Genomic DNA, 15,602 nt, shown 5'->3' with positions numbered 1-15,602 from the left:
TTGAGAGACCCGAGGACATGGAGAATAAAAAAAAATCCAGAGAGCGAAATAAAGCCGAGCCTAAGGGACCACTTACCCAAAGGAGACGTTTCAATAGTGGAGTGCCAAAAGGGGGAAAAAAAAATTAGAACCATGGGGTTAGTAGGGAGGTAGACGCTACATGGAAGGGTGAATGGACTCTCTCCTTGTCACATTATAGGTAGTGGACGTTGTTTGAAAATGACTTTTGAGTTGATGACATCAATAATTTGAGAGCTGGTTTCAGGACCATGTTGAATCTTCAATACGCCAAGAGGGGGGTCTATTTTTTCGATTTTCCCCAATAGTCTTTGTGTTGTGCTTATAAAGAGTGTGGCCTTATTAAGAGAGGTATCTAGTTCCAAATGGCCAAATTTGACAGTGTCTACATCACCATGGAGAGAATGGATCGATTTAAGGAGTTGCGGAACGGTATTTTTCCGAAACAGCTCTTGTTCTCTTTCGTTGAGATGATTGGGTTTTGTCTTTGGTAGTGATAACTCGCCCTGGATCTCCACCAGCGTCAGACCAAGGGGCGTGGCTACTATTTTTTGGTGGAGCTTCTCTTGCAATGAAGGCGAGACCTGGTGTAAACCCTGAGTCTCCAGTGAGCTGAGCGCAGAATCGACTTTTATATTTGTAACTGGCATATCTGGTATTGTAGTTGTAAGAAATAACAAATTGGTTCTCACAACAGGTATATCTGACAACAGGTTTATCTGACAACAGTTTTATCTGGCAACAGATGTATCTGACTCACAAGAAGGAGAGGGAAACACACACACACACAAATACACACATATAACAGTACAATTAGGGGGGTGGGGGAGTTGGTGTATATAGCTAGCCACTGGTTTCTTCTCATATTCCTTTTTTCAGTTCTCGCATCTGTCGTGTCGTTCCAATTTGATATATCACCACAAATTCACGACGCGTCTAAAAGTCCCCTCCCTCACTGGTCAATGTCTAACTATGGAAACCAAATTAGAGGCTCATCAATGATTGTCAAGAAACTGAAATGGATAATACAATATACGCCCACTTAAATTCACTTTACAACTTGCCCATACTTCACTAGTCGTTTCTTTTTCGGCAGTGCAGAACCAGATATACACCCCCCCTTTCTCCTTTCCCGGTGTTCCGCCTCCCCGGTGGATAGACCGATTTTTGTTTCTCCGACTATTGCCGTTTCGGAAAGGAGTGAATTGAGCCAAGGGATCATCACGGGCCCGGCGAGAGTTTCCCTTTGCGGTAGCACAAGGAGAAATTTAAAAAAAAAATAAGAAAAATAAGAAAAATAAGAAAAATAAGAAAAATAAGAAACTCGTTTAGTCGTAAACGAGCACAGAGAAGAACAGTAAAATGCATGAAAAAGAAAGACATTGAAAAAAAAAAAAAACAACAAAAAATGGGCCCATCCCGGAGTTTTCCACACTTTATTTTTTTCCCCTGATAGTTATGCCGCCACAATTGTTGTGTCTAATGTATGTGTCGATTCCACAGGAAACACTAAAAGTCCACTACACCAGATTTTCTTATAAAGTGCAGGGTCCCACGCAAATTGGTATTGACCCTTGTGATGCCCCTGTACTCTTGGCATAAAACCTTGATTGCACCTTTTATTTGAAAAGCACTCTCATTTTGGACTTTTATCAGCTCAACATTTCTCCATCTGCTGGCCACTCTCTGCTGCTGTTCCCTTTATTCCATAAACTATCTTCTTTATTTGTCACTTCATATAATGCTGAACGCCAGAATCCAATCATCTAAAAGAATTGCACTTGTCTATCTCTCGGTCGCCATGACCATTCCGTTCTTGATGCCTATCAAACACACAATCACACATAAAGATGATCAAAGTATAGGATACTTTGGTGTGGGCGGAGCCTTCAGAATATAACTGTTTTGTTTTCCCCTTGTTGCATTGCACGGTAGGTATTGTCTTAAATTGTACAACAACATGGAATAACAGCAAAATAAATCATACATTCATACAACCTCGTCCGATCTTGGACGTTGTTTCGCTACAATTCACTTCATTTCATTTCACTTTACTCCACTTCACTTTACTTCTTCATTTGTCTACATTTTTTGTCAGCCTCAACTGGAGCTGCTGTTCTGTTCGTTAGGAATTTACTTTTGGGTTACTTTTTTTTTTCTTTTACTTCTCTTTTTTCTTTCCTCTAAGAGGAAAAAACCCCTGGTTCATTGGATATTACCAGGTTGGCTAATACTTTCTACTAATAACACGCTTTTTCTTTGTCTCAGCGTGTATTCTTAATATATATTTTTGTTGTTTCCTTTTATATGCGTTTCAAAACTAAGGATACTATCTCTAACTCTCGTACCTAAGATAAAGGGCGTTTCTAAAATGTACATGCTTGATACCCGGTGGCTTGCTAATCTCAAATGCCTCTATACTCTCTGCAACTGACCATCCAAGCTTCTCAATCAAGTAACAGCAGATAAGAAAGCCCGTTCGGTTTTGCCCATAATGGCAGTGCACTGCAACAAACTGTCCCGCATTGGCTCTCTCCTCTAATAACTTATCAACAATCTCCAAAAATTTCACAATGGTTATGTTGTCCGGCGTGACTTTGGATTCTGTCTTGTATTTCACGTACTTGATCCGCACAAAATCATTGGGGTCATAGGATGGCGTATCCGATCCTATATCTATAATGGCAAATACCTCAGGATGATCACTCTCAAACCTCTTCGGGTTGTGAACAGCATCCGTCTGCCTGAGCGTCTTCATCGCTATAAGGAAACTCCTGGGCTTCTCCGGAGACGTTTTGTTTGTCATTGGCTTGGATATCGTAACAACCTTGTTCCACTTCTCCTCATTTTTCAGACCCCATTTGTCGCCAGATATCAACGCTTTGACTTGTAATACCCATGTGCAACTGATGTTCAAGTGTAGACTTTCAATAAAGTGATAAATCGACCCAGCCAATAAGTTCGGCTTGTCCAAAAAGATGGAATGATTGGCATGTGTAATGCTCTCAAAGTCAACTCTGATGTTGACACCATCTTCAGCAAACCCTTCAATCATATCTCGGATATGCAACGAATACTTGATTGGAGTAGTCTGGTCTTCTTCACCGCAACATAAAAACATCCTTCTGCTGTTCAGTCTCAAACACATCTTCTTTAGCTCATTTTCGCTTGCACAGTGGAATCCAAATAGGTATTTCAAGAAAACCTTGGAATCAGTATCCAAATTCCACCTTAGCTGCGTTAGTCTCTTCAAGATATCATCTTCCTCACTTTGCCCGCAGTATATATAACTCTCCACACTCTTTGAATACAACCCATTCTTTCGGTCAAAAACTCTAAAGTAGTCAAACAACCCAGGCATATACCAGAATAGATCCAGGAACATCCTTCTGTTCAATCCCATTCGTTTGATAAGACTAGGGTGTTCATGCGGCTGGTGTATTGCCGGCGGCGCTAACATAACAACGGACTCCACCTTCCCTTCTGATAGCCTGTTGACTAATTTGATAGATATATGTGTACCCATCGAATGTGAGAGAAGTATGAATTTCCGAGAAGGGAACCTATACATTAATATCTGATATAGCATATCCACGAGTTGATCGGTTTGGAAATCTTCGTCCCTCATATCGTCCAAACACTTCTCTATCCTAAGTAAATCATCTTTCGAATACTCTGACAACGAACTAAACTTCAGGGTCTTGCTTGGGTCGTTTCTACTTGGTCTCTTGGAATTACCAAACCCTGGAAGGTCAATCGCAAACATATCTGAGCAATTCCTAAGTTCTTGCAATATCGGCTCAAACTGTGACATTTGTCCACCTAACCCATGTATAAACACTAGAACTGGTAAAGTGTCGATCTTCAATAATTGTTCCTTAACAATTACTAGCTTCTTCTGGTCTAATTCAGAGGTACCCTTAAGTATTCGTTTGTGGAATTCTCGCAATGGATGCTCACTATACAGCGTAGCTACCGACACCTCCTTTAAATGTGGTCTATTTTCAATTGGAAAACTTTGAACCGATGTGTATTTTTGAACGATCAGACAATCGTTTGGCTTTAAGGCTAGTATTTCCTTCTCGAAATCGGTGTGCATGTCATCATTTAGATATTTCCATAGCGACTCACGCAGAGACACATGATGACTACTATCACGTTCTTGCAACTCCTTCAATCTGGATACAGTGAGCCGCTTCGTCATTGTTTTCTATGTTGTTTCAGAGTCTATCTCTGGAATTATACTATTCCACATATGCACAATAAAATGCATTAGTGTTACTAATTCAACCACTATGATTTCCACTTTCCGCGGATGGCTGCATCATGAGGCTCGTTGATTTTTTTTTCCCCTTCTTTCTTATGTGAGCAATCAGTGAGCATGGAAACGCAAAAGGGGAGCATATTTGTAGAAATGGGCAGTTTTCTTTAAACCAACACAGACTCTTCTGTATTTCACCCAATTGGCACTTTAGATTTGATAAAATGGCCGATGTAAAGGGTATGTGCTTTGAGAATGAAATATCAGTGAAAACTTTCAGCGCAAGGTACCAAAAGTTAGGAGAAATGGGCTCGGGAAGCTTTGGTACGGTTTCATTATGTAGAATGAAACCTGGGGTAATTGACTCGCAAAAAAGGGAAATGGCTACCAGACAAGGAACTTTAATGAGGCCATTGTCGATTAACATCAAATACATGAATGACCTAGTTGCTATAAAGACTATGAATAAACAGTTGAAGAAAAATTCGGATTATTCCAGGGTCAAAGAGATTCAATTTATATTTCAAGTGGATTCTCATTTTAACTTGGTTCAAATAATTGACGTATTCATTGATAGAACACATTTGAAGTTAAATATTGTGATGGAAAATCTCGACCAGAACCTATATCAATTGATGAAGACAAGAAGGGGGAACGTTTTCTCTCCTAAAACCTTAAAAAGTGTATTATCACAGCTACTTTCAGCACTCCTACACATTCATAAACATCTATTCTTTCATAGAGATGTCAAACCTGAGAATATTCTAGTTATGCAAAACTTGAACTATTTTGGTTCAAGACATAATATTCCGTCAATACAACGGGACAACTCTTACATCATCAAATTAGCCGATTACGGACTAGCAAGACATTTGGGTAATGGAAAACAATTTACAGCTTATGTTTCAACAAGATGGTACAGGTCACCTGAAATTTTGCTTAGACAAAACTACTACTCTTTCCCCATTGATATTTGGGCATTTGGTTGTGTTGCTGTTGAATGTGCAACTTTTTGTCCTTTATTCCCTGGAAAGAATGAATTGGATCAATGCTGCAAAATTATGGAATTTTTGGGAAATCCGACAAAGTCGTTCCAGCTGGCTGCTATTCAAAATGCAGAAAACTCTATTTATGGCTACAATTATAACGTCAATCATCATTATAAAACAATGGTACCTTTTGGTGGTTTTTGGGACGGTGCAAATGATTTGGCTGCTCAGTTAGGTTTAAAATTCCCTAGACATTTCGGTTATAGATTGGAAACATTAGTAAGAAGAAGTGATTTCACTTTAAAAGAGAAAACGGACTTTTTCTCAATGGTCAAACAATGCTTAACCTGGGATCCTGAAAAAAGAATAACAGCTTTAGGTTTGTCCAAATGTGAATATTTTGAAGATTCAAATTATCTAATGGAGACTCAAAAGGAAAATGAAACGATTGATCCATTATTCATGAATACCAGCAATAAAAGCAACAGTGACAGTTTTATAAGATCAAAAATGTTAGCTGGAATTTTGCCAGCTAAAAACTATTTTCAAAATAGCATCAATGCTAACAGTTTTGATACTCAAACGGGTGTCCTACAAAAAAGAGAGGTACGACAACTTTACCAGCCACTTATTTATCCAAAGGTAAGCTTGTCTTCGTGTTTAGGGTTTTGCCAAAATAAGCTAAATGTTAAGAAAGATAGCAACAGTTTGGTTACGGGTGTTTCACAAATGCGGGATAAGTCATTAAGGAGCAAAAAAATCACACATATGGTAATGTTGGAGGAAGACTATAGTGATTATGTCACATTTTATCCAAGTAACCCAGCCTCAGAAGCGGATACCTCTTGTTACACTACCAAACCTTCCGCATACTTGAAACACAATTCCGGCAATCCAGTTGCAATAAAAAAACATTTTTCTAATGGTTCACCTGAAATTGGTAACAAAGTAAATAGGACTGATGAAGATACTCTTAGCCCTGATACATCTGGAAAAAAAGCAGTTGGTGGTTGCAATGTCGATAATAATGATAGTGATAACAATGAAGTTGAGGTTGATGAAGTTGACGAAGTTGATGATGATGATGATGATGATGATGATGAAGTTGATGAAGTTGATGATGATGATGATGATAGCAACAGTTGTGGAAATTACAATTCTCTCTCTCAAGATCAAAAACTAACACCACTAGAAATCGGCAAAATTTCGTCCTTCTTGCAAACAGGGGGTATCAAAGTTTCTGAAGCTGGGATTCAAATTAATCGAAATAAAGGCAATTTTGACATGATCGATGCTCTAAATTTCACCCTGGATGATGAAAACATAACGGAAGATAAATGTATCTGTCCCTGGGATGAATACCAAAGTTGAACGTTCAATTTTTTAGTAGGCTATAAATGCTCTATTCTGTTTTGACGTAGTCATTCTTTGCTTTAAAATAAACCTTGTTTAGTGTTTTATATATACCATAAATATATATGCTTATATAATAGCTGAAGGCTAAGCTAAAATCTTACGTAGTCTGAGTTACCTTCCAACGTATCTAGTGGTTCTACAATAAGTTCTACGTTATCATCAGAGCCTGAACAGGAGTCATCACTTTCTGAATTTTTATCATATACTATTTGAATAACTTTGTCATTGTCCTTATTTCTTAAACTGTTCTTTGTTTTGTTATCTTCATGATGTATACAGCTGCATTTCGTTCCTAATAAACACCGGCCATATTCCTTCAATTCCGGGCACTGAAAAGAATGTGTGAATTTACAACTTATTCCATCATCGCAATATCCATTATAAGCAAATTCTCGGCAAATTGGTGACTTTTCATTTTCTAATTTATGGGTAAAAATACAGTTCTCTTTATTGCATTGCTTTATTTGGTAAAACTTACAGCTTGGTGAGTTGAATTGAGTTGGGGTATGTGAATAATGACAATTTTTGTTCTTACATTCAAAGCCGTGCTTAATTAGTGATGGGCATAATGATTTCCTTTGGGGATCGTGTTTGAATGGACATACCTGCTTGGTGCAGCATCCACTTCTCGTAAAAAAAATGCAGTTATCGATGGTGTTACTCTTCTTCAGCTTTCTAAATTACAATAGATTTGGATGTTTGATAAATACATCCAAGAAACATGTTTGATAATGGGAGTTGATGTTAGTGTCTGAGCTGATAATTGAAAATACTCAATTCATTATACAATACATTTTATCCGGTCCGTCTAACGTAAAAGTACCAGAAGGTGTTTTAACATATGTTCTTCTAGAATAAACAATAAATAATGGTAACGAAATGGCATCAGTTACTGGTTTCCCTGTTAGTTCGTGGTGTGTTGAAACCAAAGCTAGTGCTGTGCCGTTATCTATAAGTACAAATTTATATCCATTGAAAAAGTATCTGTTTTTATAGTAGTATTTCTTTCGGTTTTTCAAAATATGTTTCATAAGTGTCGTAATCAGAGGTTGATGTGTTGGATTCATCCTTTGCATTGCTGTCTTCTTCTTTTGGGGTTTGGATATCTTAGCATTTTCGCCTGTCTCTTTTATTCGTTGATTTTTCACAAGGGATGAAAGCTGTGCTAATCTCATTTTCTGATTTTCCATTTTACTTTGTTTGACTTTCAACATCTGATTCAAGAGTTTCTTTTGTTGTTCTATTTGATTTTGTAACTTCTGCATTTCGTTACCTAAAATTTCCTCCTCTTCTGTACGTTGGCTCCACATGTTCACCCTGGTAATCTTTTGATTATACGAGCTATGGTATCTGATAACTCTTTTGGAAGAGAAAAGAAAATGAAGTGTGGGAGAGGGAAAAAATTGGCATGATGGAATGAGATGTTGAGAAACTCTAACCCGCTTTCAGGTGAAGTAATTTTTCAACGTAATCGTATCAAGTCTTTATTCTTATCTCTGGAATCAGTAAGTTTAAAGCTGCGCAATATACAATGTCTTATAGCTTAACACAAATAAAGAAGTATGCATGTGACTCGATAAAAAATATCATTCCACTAGATGACGAATCTGTCAATGAAATGATAAATTATACATTGTCAAACTACAAAACAAGAAACGATATAAGTTCACATTTGCTGGACATCTTAGGACCATCTGAAGCATCATTTCAATTTGTGAACACCTTTTGCAATATGCTCTTGGGTAGCTCGAGTAAGCACCAAGAAGAAGCAAATAAACCTGAGGATATGAAGGCAGTGGCTATAGGTGCAAAGAAAGCACAGAGTGTTCCCAAGGGTAAAATAACAGGTGTTAGGTTAGTCAAGGTCAAGCAAGCGCCTTCTACCAAAAGTGAAAATAAGGGCCGAATGGCAAACAATACCCGGAAGGGAACAAATATATCTGAGATGTTTGATAATAAACCTAGCACAGTTGCCAAGACTAAACTGAAATCCAAGGAAGTTCGAAAGAAAGTAGAGAGTATCCAAGAATTGGATGATTTGTTATTACAGCTCGAGATATCTGAGGAGAAAAGGAATACTGGGGATGTACGCGTCTGTAACTGTAATGCAACTAGACATCCATTGTTTGAAATGTATCCTAATTGTTTGAATTGTGGTAAAATAATATGTTCAAAGGAAGGGCTCCAACCATGTTCTTTCTGTGGGAAGTCTTTGATCAGTGACGACGACAAAAACGAAATGATGAACGTGATAGAAATTGAGAGGAAAGCGTTGGAGACGGAAGCTGACAAGGGACCGCCAGCGCCGGAGAATATGCCAAAGAAGAAGAAGAATGTTATCAAGATCACCCTCAACAATACAGGGCAAAACAACTTCAAGGTTCAGGAGCAACTCTATAAACAAATTAAAAGCCATCAAACCGAAAGGAAAGAACTGGAAGAAGCAAGGAAACAAGAGGAAGAGGTCATTGAACAAAACAAAAGGGAGTTGGAGTACTATAAATCAATGCATAAGAAAGATGAGGAGTTAGTCAAAGCCGAGGAGAGATTGGCAATGCTGCTCAATTTCCAAGATAATGGTGCCGAACGTACCAAGATTATAGATCATGCGTCTGACTTTGAGGTGCCAACTGGGGGTGGTTCACTCTGGGCTTCCCCCATTGAGAGGGTCTTGCAATTCAAGAGGCAGCAAAAGCAGCAAAAACGCTTGCACGATAAAGAGCTGTCTAGAAGTGGCCGGGGAGAAACTGTTCTTCATTTGTCCATTGAGAATGGCCAGGCGGTGCTTAATGACAGATTAAACGAAGCTGATGGGCTCGACGATGATCTTTCTGACGACGAGGAGATCCGGGAATTAAAAGAGAAGTTGAACCATGAAAAGAAGCTACAATTTAACAGAGATATCCAGAACGTCTATGACCCTGACAAATTCAATGAAAAGTTAGTGAAACCTATATACAAAGGGACCAAAACGTCCTCTAGCTCGGACATGGACTCTCAGGCTATGGTCTCTGGACTCCCGCCTCTAGGGACTGTCGTCCAGATGGGGGATATGGAAGAGCAAGAAAACCAGCTCTTTACTATGGTTGGCGTTTAATTTGAAAGTAATGCAATATACAACATATATAGCAAATACAGGCTAGTCTTTCCACTTTATGAGAGAAACCCTCTTTCAGTAAACAGACACAATTTTCAGCCGCGTGTTTTTTTTTTTTATATAAAAGGAGACCTCCCTGCTGTTGAGAAATTTTTCCTTTAGCTGCTCCTAAGTTCCTAGAGTCTTGATCTCTTTCGGAATCCACATCAGTAGAGGTTATACTAATACGTATAATTTCCAGGGGGGCATACGTGCCCCTCGCTTAGAGCCATTTGACTGTCGGTCATTCAGCCGTTGTGCTGTCTTAGGGCAATTCCGGCCGGCGTCAAGTTCAGCTAAATGTTTGTCGACTTGCCTAACAAGCTTGCCACGCCTAACATTTCGTTTCAGGCTCTTAGAGTGATTTGGATTGCGTTAGTGATTGATTGATGTCTAGTCATGGCACATCCCTAGTGGGTATGTCCTTCTATTCATCCTACTAATTGTATTTCTACATGTTTTAATTGTATTTTGTAATCTCAATATACCCCCCGTGCAAGAGAATAATTTATTAGCTGTAGATATAGTTTACTACCGTTTTTCTCCCTTATCCATGAGCTTACCGAACAACCCTTGCACGATGAATTTTTCGTTTGCTAAAGAGTAATTTCAGAATTAGATGATGCTATCTATGTTACCTATATACAATGCTATCTATTCAAAAGGACCAGTGTGTAGTGGAATGTTCCTCATGTAGGTTTGCTCTTGTCGCCTGCACCTGCACCTGCACCTGCATCTGCACCGGCATCTGCACCGGCACCCTCCTTGCTCTTTTGGAACGCCTCGAGATATTCCATCTCATTCTTGATCCTCTCCATGGACCTGTACACTTTAGACTGGATATAGAAAGAGCCACCTTTTTCCTTTGAGTTGATATCAAAGAGATAGTCGTACTTCTTCTGCGCCTTGTCTAGACTGAGTCCACTCAAATCAACGTCTAGAATCTTACATGCTTCATCCAACGTGATATCACTGTCCCTAGACGCTGCACTGGACTTTTTTGGTTTGCCATCTTTGGTCGCCTGTTGCGCTGTGGTGGCAGCTGCAGCCTCCTTATACGCCTCGGTAAATGCCCGTCCAAAGACCCTCGCCCCTGTGATTGCTACCTGTGCCAATAGTCTGTGTGCCATGGTGTATCTGAGTGTTTTGCTCTCTGGCAAACAAAGGTACTCTTCTTCAAAGTCACCATTTACTTGAGCAGGTTTAGTTTTCGTATTTTAACTCATTTTCATGTACCGAGAAAAAAAAAAAAAAAAAATTGGGAAATTCAACTTCTATCGAAAATGCGGGAACACAACACAGAAAATAGAAGAAATAAAGAAATGGGGAAATTGGCGTAAACCCGTGCACCAACACCATGTTGTGATTGAGGACGACAAAAAAAAAAAAAGGGGGGGGGGGGGTAGAAAAAAAAAGAAATTCAAACTAATTTTCTTGTTTTCCTAAAAAGAAAGTTTACTTTCTTACGTAAGCTCGTATATCGTTATTGTAAAACTCGTTTAATTTATTTCGTATACAGACAAACTCATCTCAAATCTCAGAGAAGAAGTGTTGGTTCCTTGACTCTCTCTGATCACCCTATTCTCTCGTACATAGCTCCGTATATACACAACACAGAGTATACTACAAGGAGAGACCCTTTTTTCCCAATCTGGCTCCCTGATAAGCTACTCGTATTTAACCCTTCCCATCCCGTTCCACAGTCTCTGATTTCATTACAACCTATTCTTTATTTATTATACAGCATTTCGCAAAACCACATTCAATTTTATACCAGGCAACCCAGAATTATATTATGACATCAGAGAACAATGACCTGAACCAACAAGATAGTGAGGCAGCAGGACTGTTGATGCTCTTCTCGCATCAGCCAACAATATCCACACACCATAATAACAATAGTGCTGCTAAACCAAACGCTAAACTAATCACTGTGGAGAAGACCTTAGCACGTTCTAAGCCTCTCTATACAAACGATATACCCATTGAAAGTACTCTGCCGCTACCACATACCCAACCTGAACTTTCTACTCAACCGCAAGCTCAAATAGCATCTGCCTCAACATCAACAAACTCAACCGTAATGGACCGCATGGGTTCATTCAATAGGTCAGAGTCCAACGGCAAAATTAGAGTTGAGTCGATAACAAGGTCACCGGGTCCTGCTGCTGCTGCTTTGGCCAGTGGAAAAAACTCGAATAAAGCTATCGTGGCTGCTGCTGCCTTGGCTGCTGCTGCTGCAACCCCATTGCCTGTGCTATACAAGGAAGATGCAACTTTGCAAACAAAAGAAACGAGTGTGCCTGGAAAGAGCAAATCAGATAAAAGTTGCAATGAAGATGCAAATAGGAATGCAATAGATGCAAAGGCGGACGTCAGTGACGGGGAAACAGAAGAATTTGAACGGGCCGAAACGAAGAAGGTAGCAGTAATAAAACATGAGAATAAACTGAGCAGGTCATCTCCCGATGAAGTAGAAAATCAGCGTGATTATCCAACTGACGAGGAACAAGGACCAACTGGAGAACCATTGCCAAGTTATGCTGTAGATCCGGATTCTGGAGTAATCAGCTGTATCTGCGGTTACGATCACGATGATGGTGTAACCATCCAATGTGATAAATGTTTTAGATGGCAGCATCTTGTATGTATGGGGTTTGCATCGATTGAAGATGCTCCCGATGATTACCAGTGTAATCTCTGCAACGAGAACCTTGTTGTTGATATCAACAGGGCCAAGGAGTTGCAACAAGAATACTTAAAGAAGGACAGATCAAAGAGACGCAAATCCCCGTATACATCGAATGAGAAAAAAGACTTGAATCTGGGGGTGCCACAGTTTAAGAAAAGAAAGTTGACCGGCAGCACCAACAATCGATATAATGAAAATGATATTTCAGGTAGTGAAAAGTACAAAACTTTCTATTATCCAATTGACTATTTTGTTTTCAAAAGTATCCCAATCAAGTCTTTATTTAACCAACTCCCTGAAATACTAAACCACTCTAAAGGTGTGATAAAAGTCGAAAAATCAAACTTACACAAATATACTATTAATCCGAACAATTTAGCCGTGAAAAATACAAATGAAAACAACAGATCCAAATTCACAGGTATTTCTAAACTTGGCTTATTTGCTAGCAAACATATTGAGGGAAACCGTTGTTTGTCCTTACTGAGTGGAGAAATCGATACAAAGCAAAACTATATCTTGGAAAAGTGCAATCAACATTGGCTATTGGGGTGTCCAAAACCAAATGTTTTCTTCCATCCGACCTTACCAATATGCATTGACCAACGTGGTTTGGGGAATTCAACCAGGTTCATTAGAAAGTCGTGCCATCCAAATTGTGAGATACGGACAGTTCTAATAAATAAACAAGAAATAACGTTTGGGGTGTTTTCAACTGAAGAAATTGATACTGATCAAGAAATCACTCTACCCTGGGAATGGGATACGGATCATCCAATATTGGAGATCATCAAAGGTGAATTGGCATTTGAGAATATGGACTCAAAGAAGAGACAAGTTTTATCAAACTCGTTGCAATCCATTTTAGATTTCACTGATTGTGGGTGCTCAAGTTCAAGTTCAACCGTATACAGTGAGTGCTTCTTCTATAAATTCAAGAAACTACAGAAAAGCTTGGGTAGAAACAGCCTGACTAGCTACTCACCTACTCCAAACCAAATACATACATCCATCGATCAAAGATACGCCGAACGTAATGCTTTCATAATTGCTAAACTCAATCAACTATCTCAGGAAACATTTGGATCCATCGACGCCCATCTACATGCCTCATCGAATAATATAGGTGTAGTAACTGAAAAGGAATCAAGAAGCGACTCCTCACTGATGGAAGAACAGTCAAGTCCAAATATCACGTTCAAATCTAAAAAGAGTGGCATGTTGTATAGTTTGCCACAACTTCCAAAACAGTACGAATTACTCAAGAAATACTCTGGTGAAGCATACACACATCCTAGGACATTACCAAATGTTTCTGACATTAAAGCTGATATAAAGGAGATGCCAATACCTATTGAAGTCAACGCCAAACTTCTTCATAGACTTACCGTCACCTCAAACGATGGTCCCGCAGCAAAGTTAGATCCACATATGGTAGGAACTGCCGATCAAAAGATTAGGGAGGAGAGGCCTAAACCCGTTAAGAAATTTTCACTTGCTGATTATAAGAGGAAAAAAACAGGATAATACTTTCAACTGCTTGTAATTACTGTGTACTAAAGCTAGACGCATTTATAATTTTTTTTATAACGGCTTTTCTTCTTGCTTTTGGGCTCAGAAAAAAAGGAATAATAAAAGTTTTAGGAAAAATAAAGCGTAAAGGATACAAAGAGGTCGATATAATATACAGAATGGCGTTTTTTATACAAATCGAGTTAGTTCGGATAACTTCCTGAAAAGCAATCCCCCATGAAAAATGATAAAGCAGGTAAAAGGATATGGTATTTGAAAGATTTAGTTGAGAAGACTCTTGACTGATATCAGTCTGGACTCAGTATTTGGTGAGTGGATGTTATTGATGTTCAAATATGGAACTTTAGCATTACCTAATTCATGAGGGCTTGTAAGGGTATATTGGAATGGTTTCAGAGAGGGAGAGGTAACTGGTGATTCTGCATCTGATGAGTTAGTTGAATGTGAAGAGTCCAAATCAGGTTGAGATAACGAAGGGGATGTAGGTGTCTGTGTAGTAACAGAGGTCGATTTGAGAGTCGTTAAGACGCTAGCAGCAAAGGCATCAGAGGAAGGTTTTACTAATTTCAAACTTCTCTTTGATTTCTTTACCTTGGAAACACAAGAAAGCTCTTCCTCTGAAGGATAAACACATTTAAGGTTGTTCCTTAGGCAACCGGAGCACGCTGGTTTGTGTTCGTCACACTTCTTCTTTCTTCTTCTGCAGCAGAAGCAACCGGTTTTCGTTCTCGTGATTTTCTTCTTTTCCTTTGCCATATGACATGGATCATTTTGGGATAACACAGAGCCAGATTCGGAAGCGGAGACGGGGTGATCATGACTGTGCTCAAAATCAGGGGAGCACTGCTTGAGAGAACTCTTGGTTAAACGAGGATTAAGCCTTATAACTTGTTGATAGGAGCGGTAGCTGGACATTATGGTTTTGTTTGTTCGGTTGTAGTAGTATTCACTGATTTAACAATCAATATGGCTAAAAGAATCAAATAGAATTTTACTGGATGGGTAAACCCACCAACTGTAGCTGTGTTCCATCATAAAATGTTAACCTGGTGGGGCATGCCTTGTTTATAGGCATTTTTATAATCAAATACACACCTCTTTTTATCCTATTACACAAAAAGTGGCACTTTTGGTGAAAATCACGGAGTCATTCTTCTCTAAGAAGGACATCCATCGACACATGCCGAATGCGGTAACAACTCCGTTTGCCGCGCCACCGTGGAATAGTTACAAAAGGTAATTTCTCGCTTTTGCAAGCGGTTTCCGGCCTAAGTGATCTGTCTTCGGGTTCTCCTTCCATTTTGCACACTTGTGCCGTTTGTGTACGTGTTTTACCTCAAACAACGAAAATTCCTTGAAAAGGCAACAACAACGAAAAGCCTACGTTACAAGCACACTTAGCGCGCACAAAGGGATAGAGAAACCGAAGGAGACCTTCCGCTGGACGTTTTCTGTCCAAAATTGGAATATTTGGCCCTGCTGCCATACGGGAACAATCGTGTCAGATTTTTGTTTTTTTTTTTTTGCCTGTTGGTTATGAAGACCGGAATATATACA

The 15,602-nt window shown here is 39.2% G+C and overlaps 9 protein-coding genes across 9 annotated transcripts; 4 read left to right on the top strand and 5 right to left on the bottom strand.

Annotated features, from left to right (window-relative positions):
• Positions 1-188: 188 nt before the first annotated feature.
• On the bottom strand, positions 189-668 carry C5L36_0D05470 (uncharacterized protein; the record flags this gene model as incomplete). The annotated part of the gene is made up of 1 exon (XM_029467438.1): positions 189-668. One exon carries the CDS (start codon positions 666-668, stop codon positions 189-191), a length of 480 nt encoding a protein of 159 aa, XP_029323298.1.
• Positions 669-1,759: 1,091 nt separating this feature from the next.
• On the top strand, positions 1,760-1,918 carry C5L36_0D05465 (uncharacterized protein; the record flags this gene model as incomplete). Its single annotated transcript, XM_029467437.1, has 1 exon — positions 1,760-1,918. One exon carries the CDS (start codon positions 1,760-1,762, stop codon positions 1,916-1,918), a length of 159 nt encoding a protein of 52 aa, XP_029323297.1.
• Positions 1,919-2,353: 435 nt separating this feature from the next.
• C5L36_0D05460 (uncharacterized protein) lies at positions 2,354-4,222 on the bottom strand (the record flags this gene model as incomplete). Its single annotated transcript, XM_029467436.1, has 1 exon — positions 2,354-4,222. The coding sequence occupies one exon, from the start codon at positions 4,220-4,222 to the stop codon at positions 2,354-2,356; it is 1,869 nt and encodes a 622-aa protein (XP_029323296.1).
• A 281-nt stretch (positions 4,223-4,503) lies between these two features.
• C5L36_0D05450 (uncharacterized protein) lies at positions 4,504-6,639 on the top strand (the record flags this gene model as incomplete). Its single annotated transcript, XM_029467435.1, has 1 exon — positions 4,504-6,639. One exon carries the CDS (start codon positions 4,504-4,506, stop codon positions 6,637-6,639), a length of 2,136 nt encoding a protein of 711 aa, XP_029323295.1.
• Positions 6,640-6,773: 134 nt separating this feature from the next.
• On the bottom strand, positions 6,774-7,994 carry C5L36_0D05440 (uncharacterized protein; the record flags this gene model as incomplete). The annotated part of the gene is made up of 2 exons (XM_029467434.1): positions 6,774-7,359; positions 7,477-7,994. 2 exons carry the CDS (start codon positions 7,992-7,994, stop codon positions 6,774-6,776), a joined length of 1,104 nt encoding a protein of 367 aa, XP_029323294.1.
• A 221-nt stretch (positions 7,995-8,215) lies between these two features.
• C5L36_0D05420 (uncharacterized protein) lies at positions 8,216-9,781 on the top strand (the record flags this gene model as incomplete). The annotated part of the gene is made up of 1 exon (XM_029467433.1): positions 8,216-9,781. One exon carries the CDS (start codon positions 8,216-8,218, stop codon positions 9,779-9,781), a length of 1,566 nt encoding a protein of 521 aa, XP_029323293.1.
• A 728-nt stretch (positions 9,782-10,509) lies between these two features.
• Positions 10,510-10,950, bottom strand: C5L36_0D05410 (uncharacterized protein; the record flags this gene model as incomplete). Its single annotated transcript, XM_029467432.1, has 1 exon — positions 10,510-10,950. One exon carries the CDS (start codon positions 10,948-10,950, stop codon positions 10,510-10,512), a length of 441 nt encoding a protein of 146 aa, XP_029323292.1.
• A 665-nt stretch (positions 10,951-11,615) lies between these two features.
• On the top strand, positions 11,616-14,039 carry C5L36_0D05400 (uncharacterized protein; the record flags this gene model as incomplete). Its single annotated transcript, XM_029467431.1, has 1 exon — positions 11,616-14,039. The coding sequence occupies one exon, from the start codon at positions 11,616-11,618 to the stop codon at positions 14,037-14,039; it is 2,424 nt and encodes an 807-aa protein (XP_029323291.1).
• Positions 14,040-14,306: 267 nt separating this feature from the next.
• Positions 14,307-14,960, bottom strand: C5L36_0D05390 (uncharacterized protein; the record flags this gene model as incomplete). The annotated part of the gene is made up of 1 exon (XM_029467430.1): positions 14,307-14,960. The coding sequence occupies one exon, from the start codon at positions 14,958-14,960 to the stop codon at positions 14,307-14,309; it is 654 nt and encodes a 217-aa protein (XP_029323290.1).
• Between the last annotated feature and the right edge of the window lie 642 nt (positions 14,961-15,602).

Source organism: Pichia kudriavzevii, chromosome 4, assembly GCF_003054445.1.
Source record: "Pichia kudriavzevii chromosome 4, complete sequence".
NCBI lineage: Eukaryota > Fungi > Ascomycota > Pichiomycetes > Pichiales > Pichiaceae > Pichia > Pichia kudriavzevii.
The sequence above is the reverse complement of the archived record's forward strand: the minus strand, read 5'-3'. Positions and strand labels throughout refer to the sequence as shown.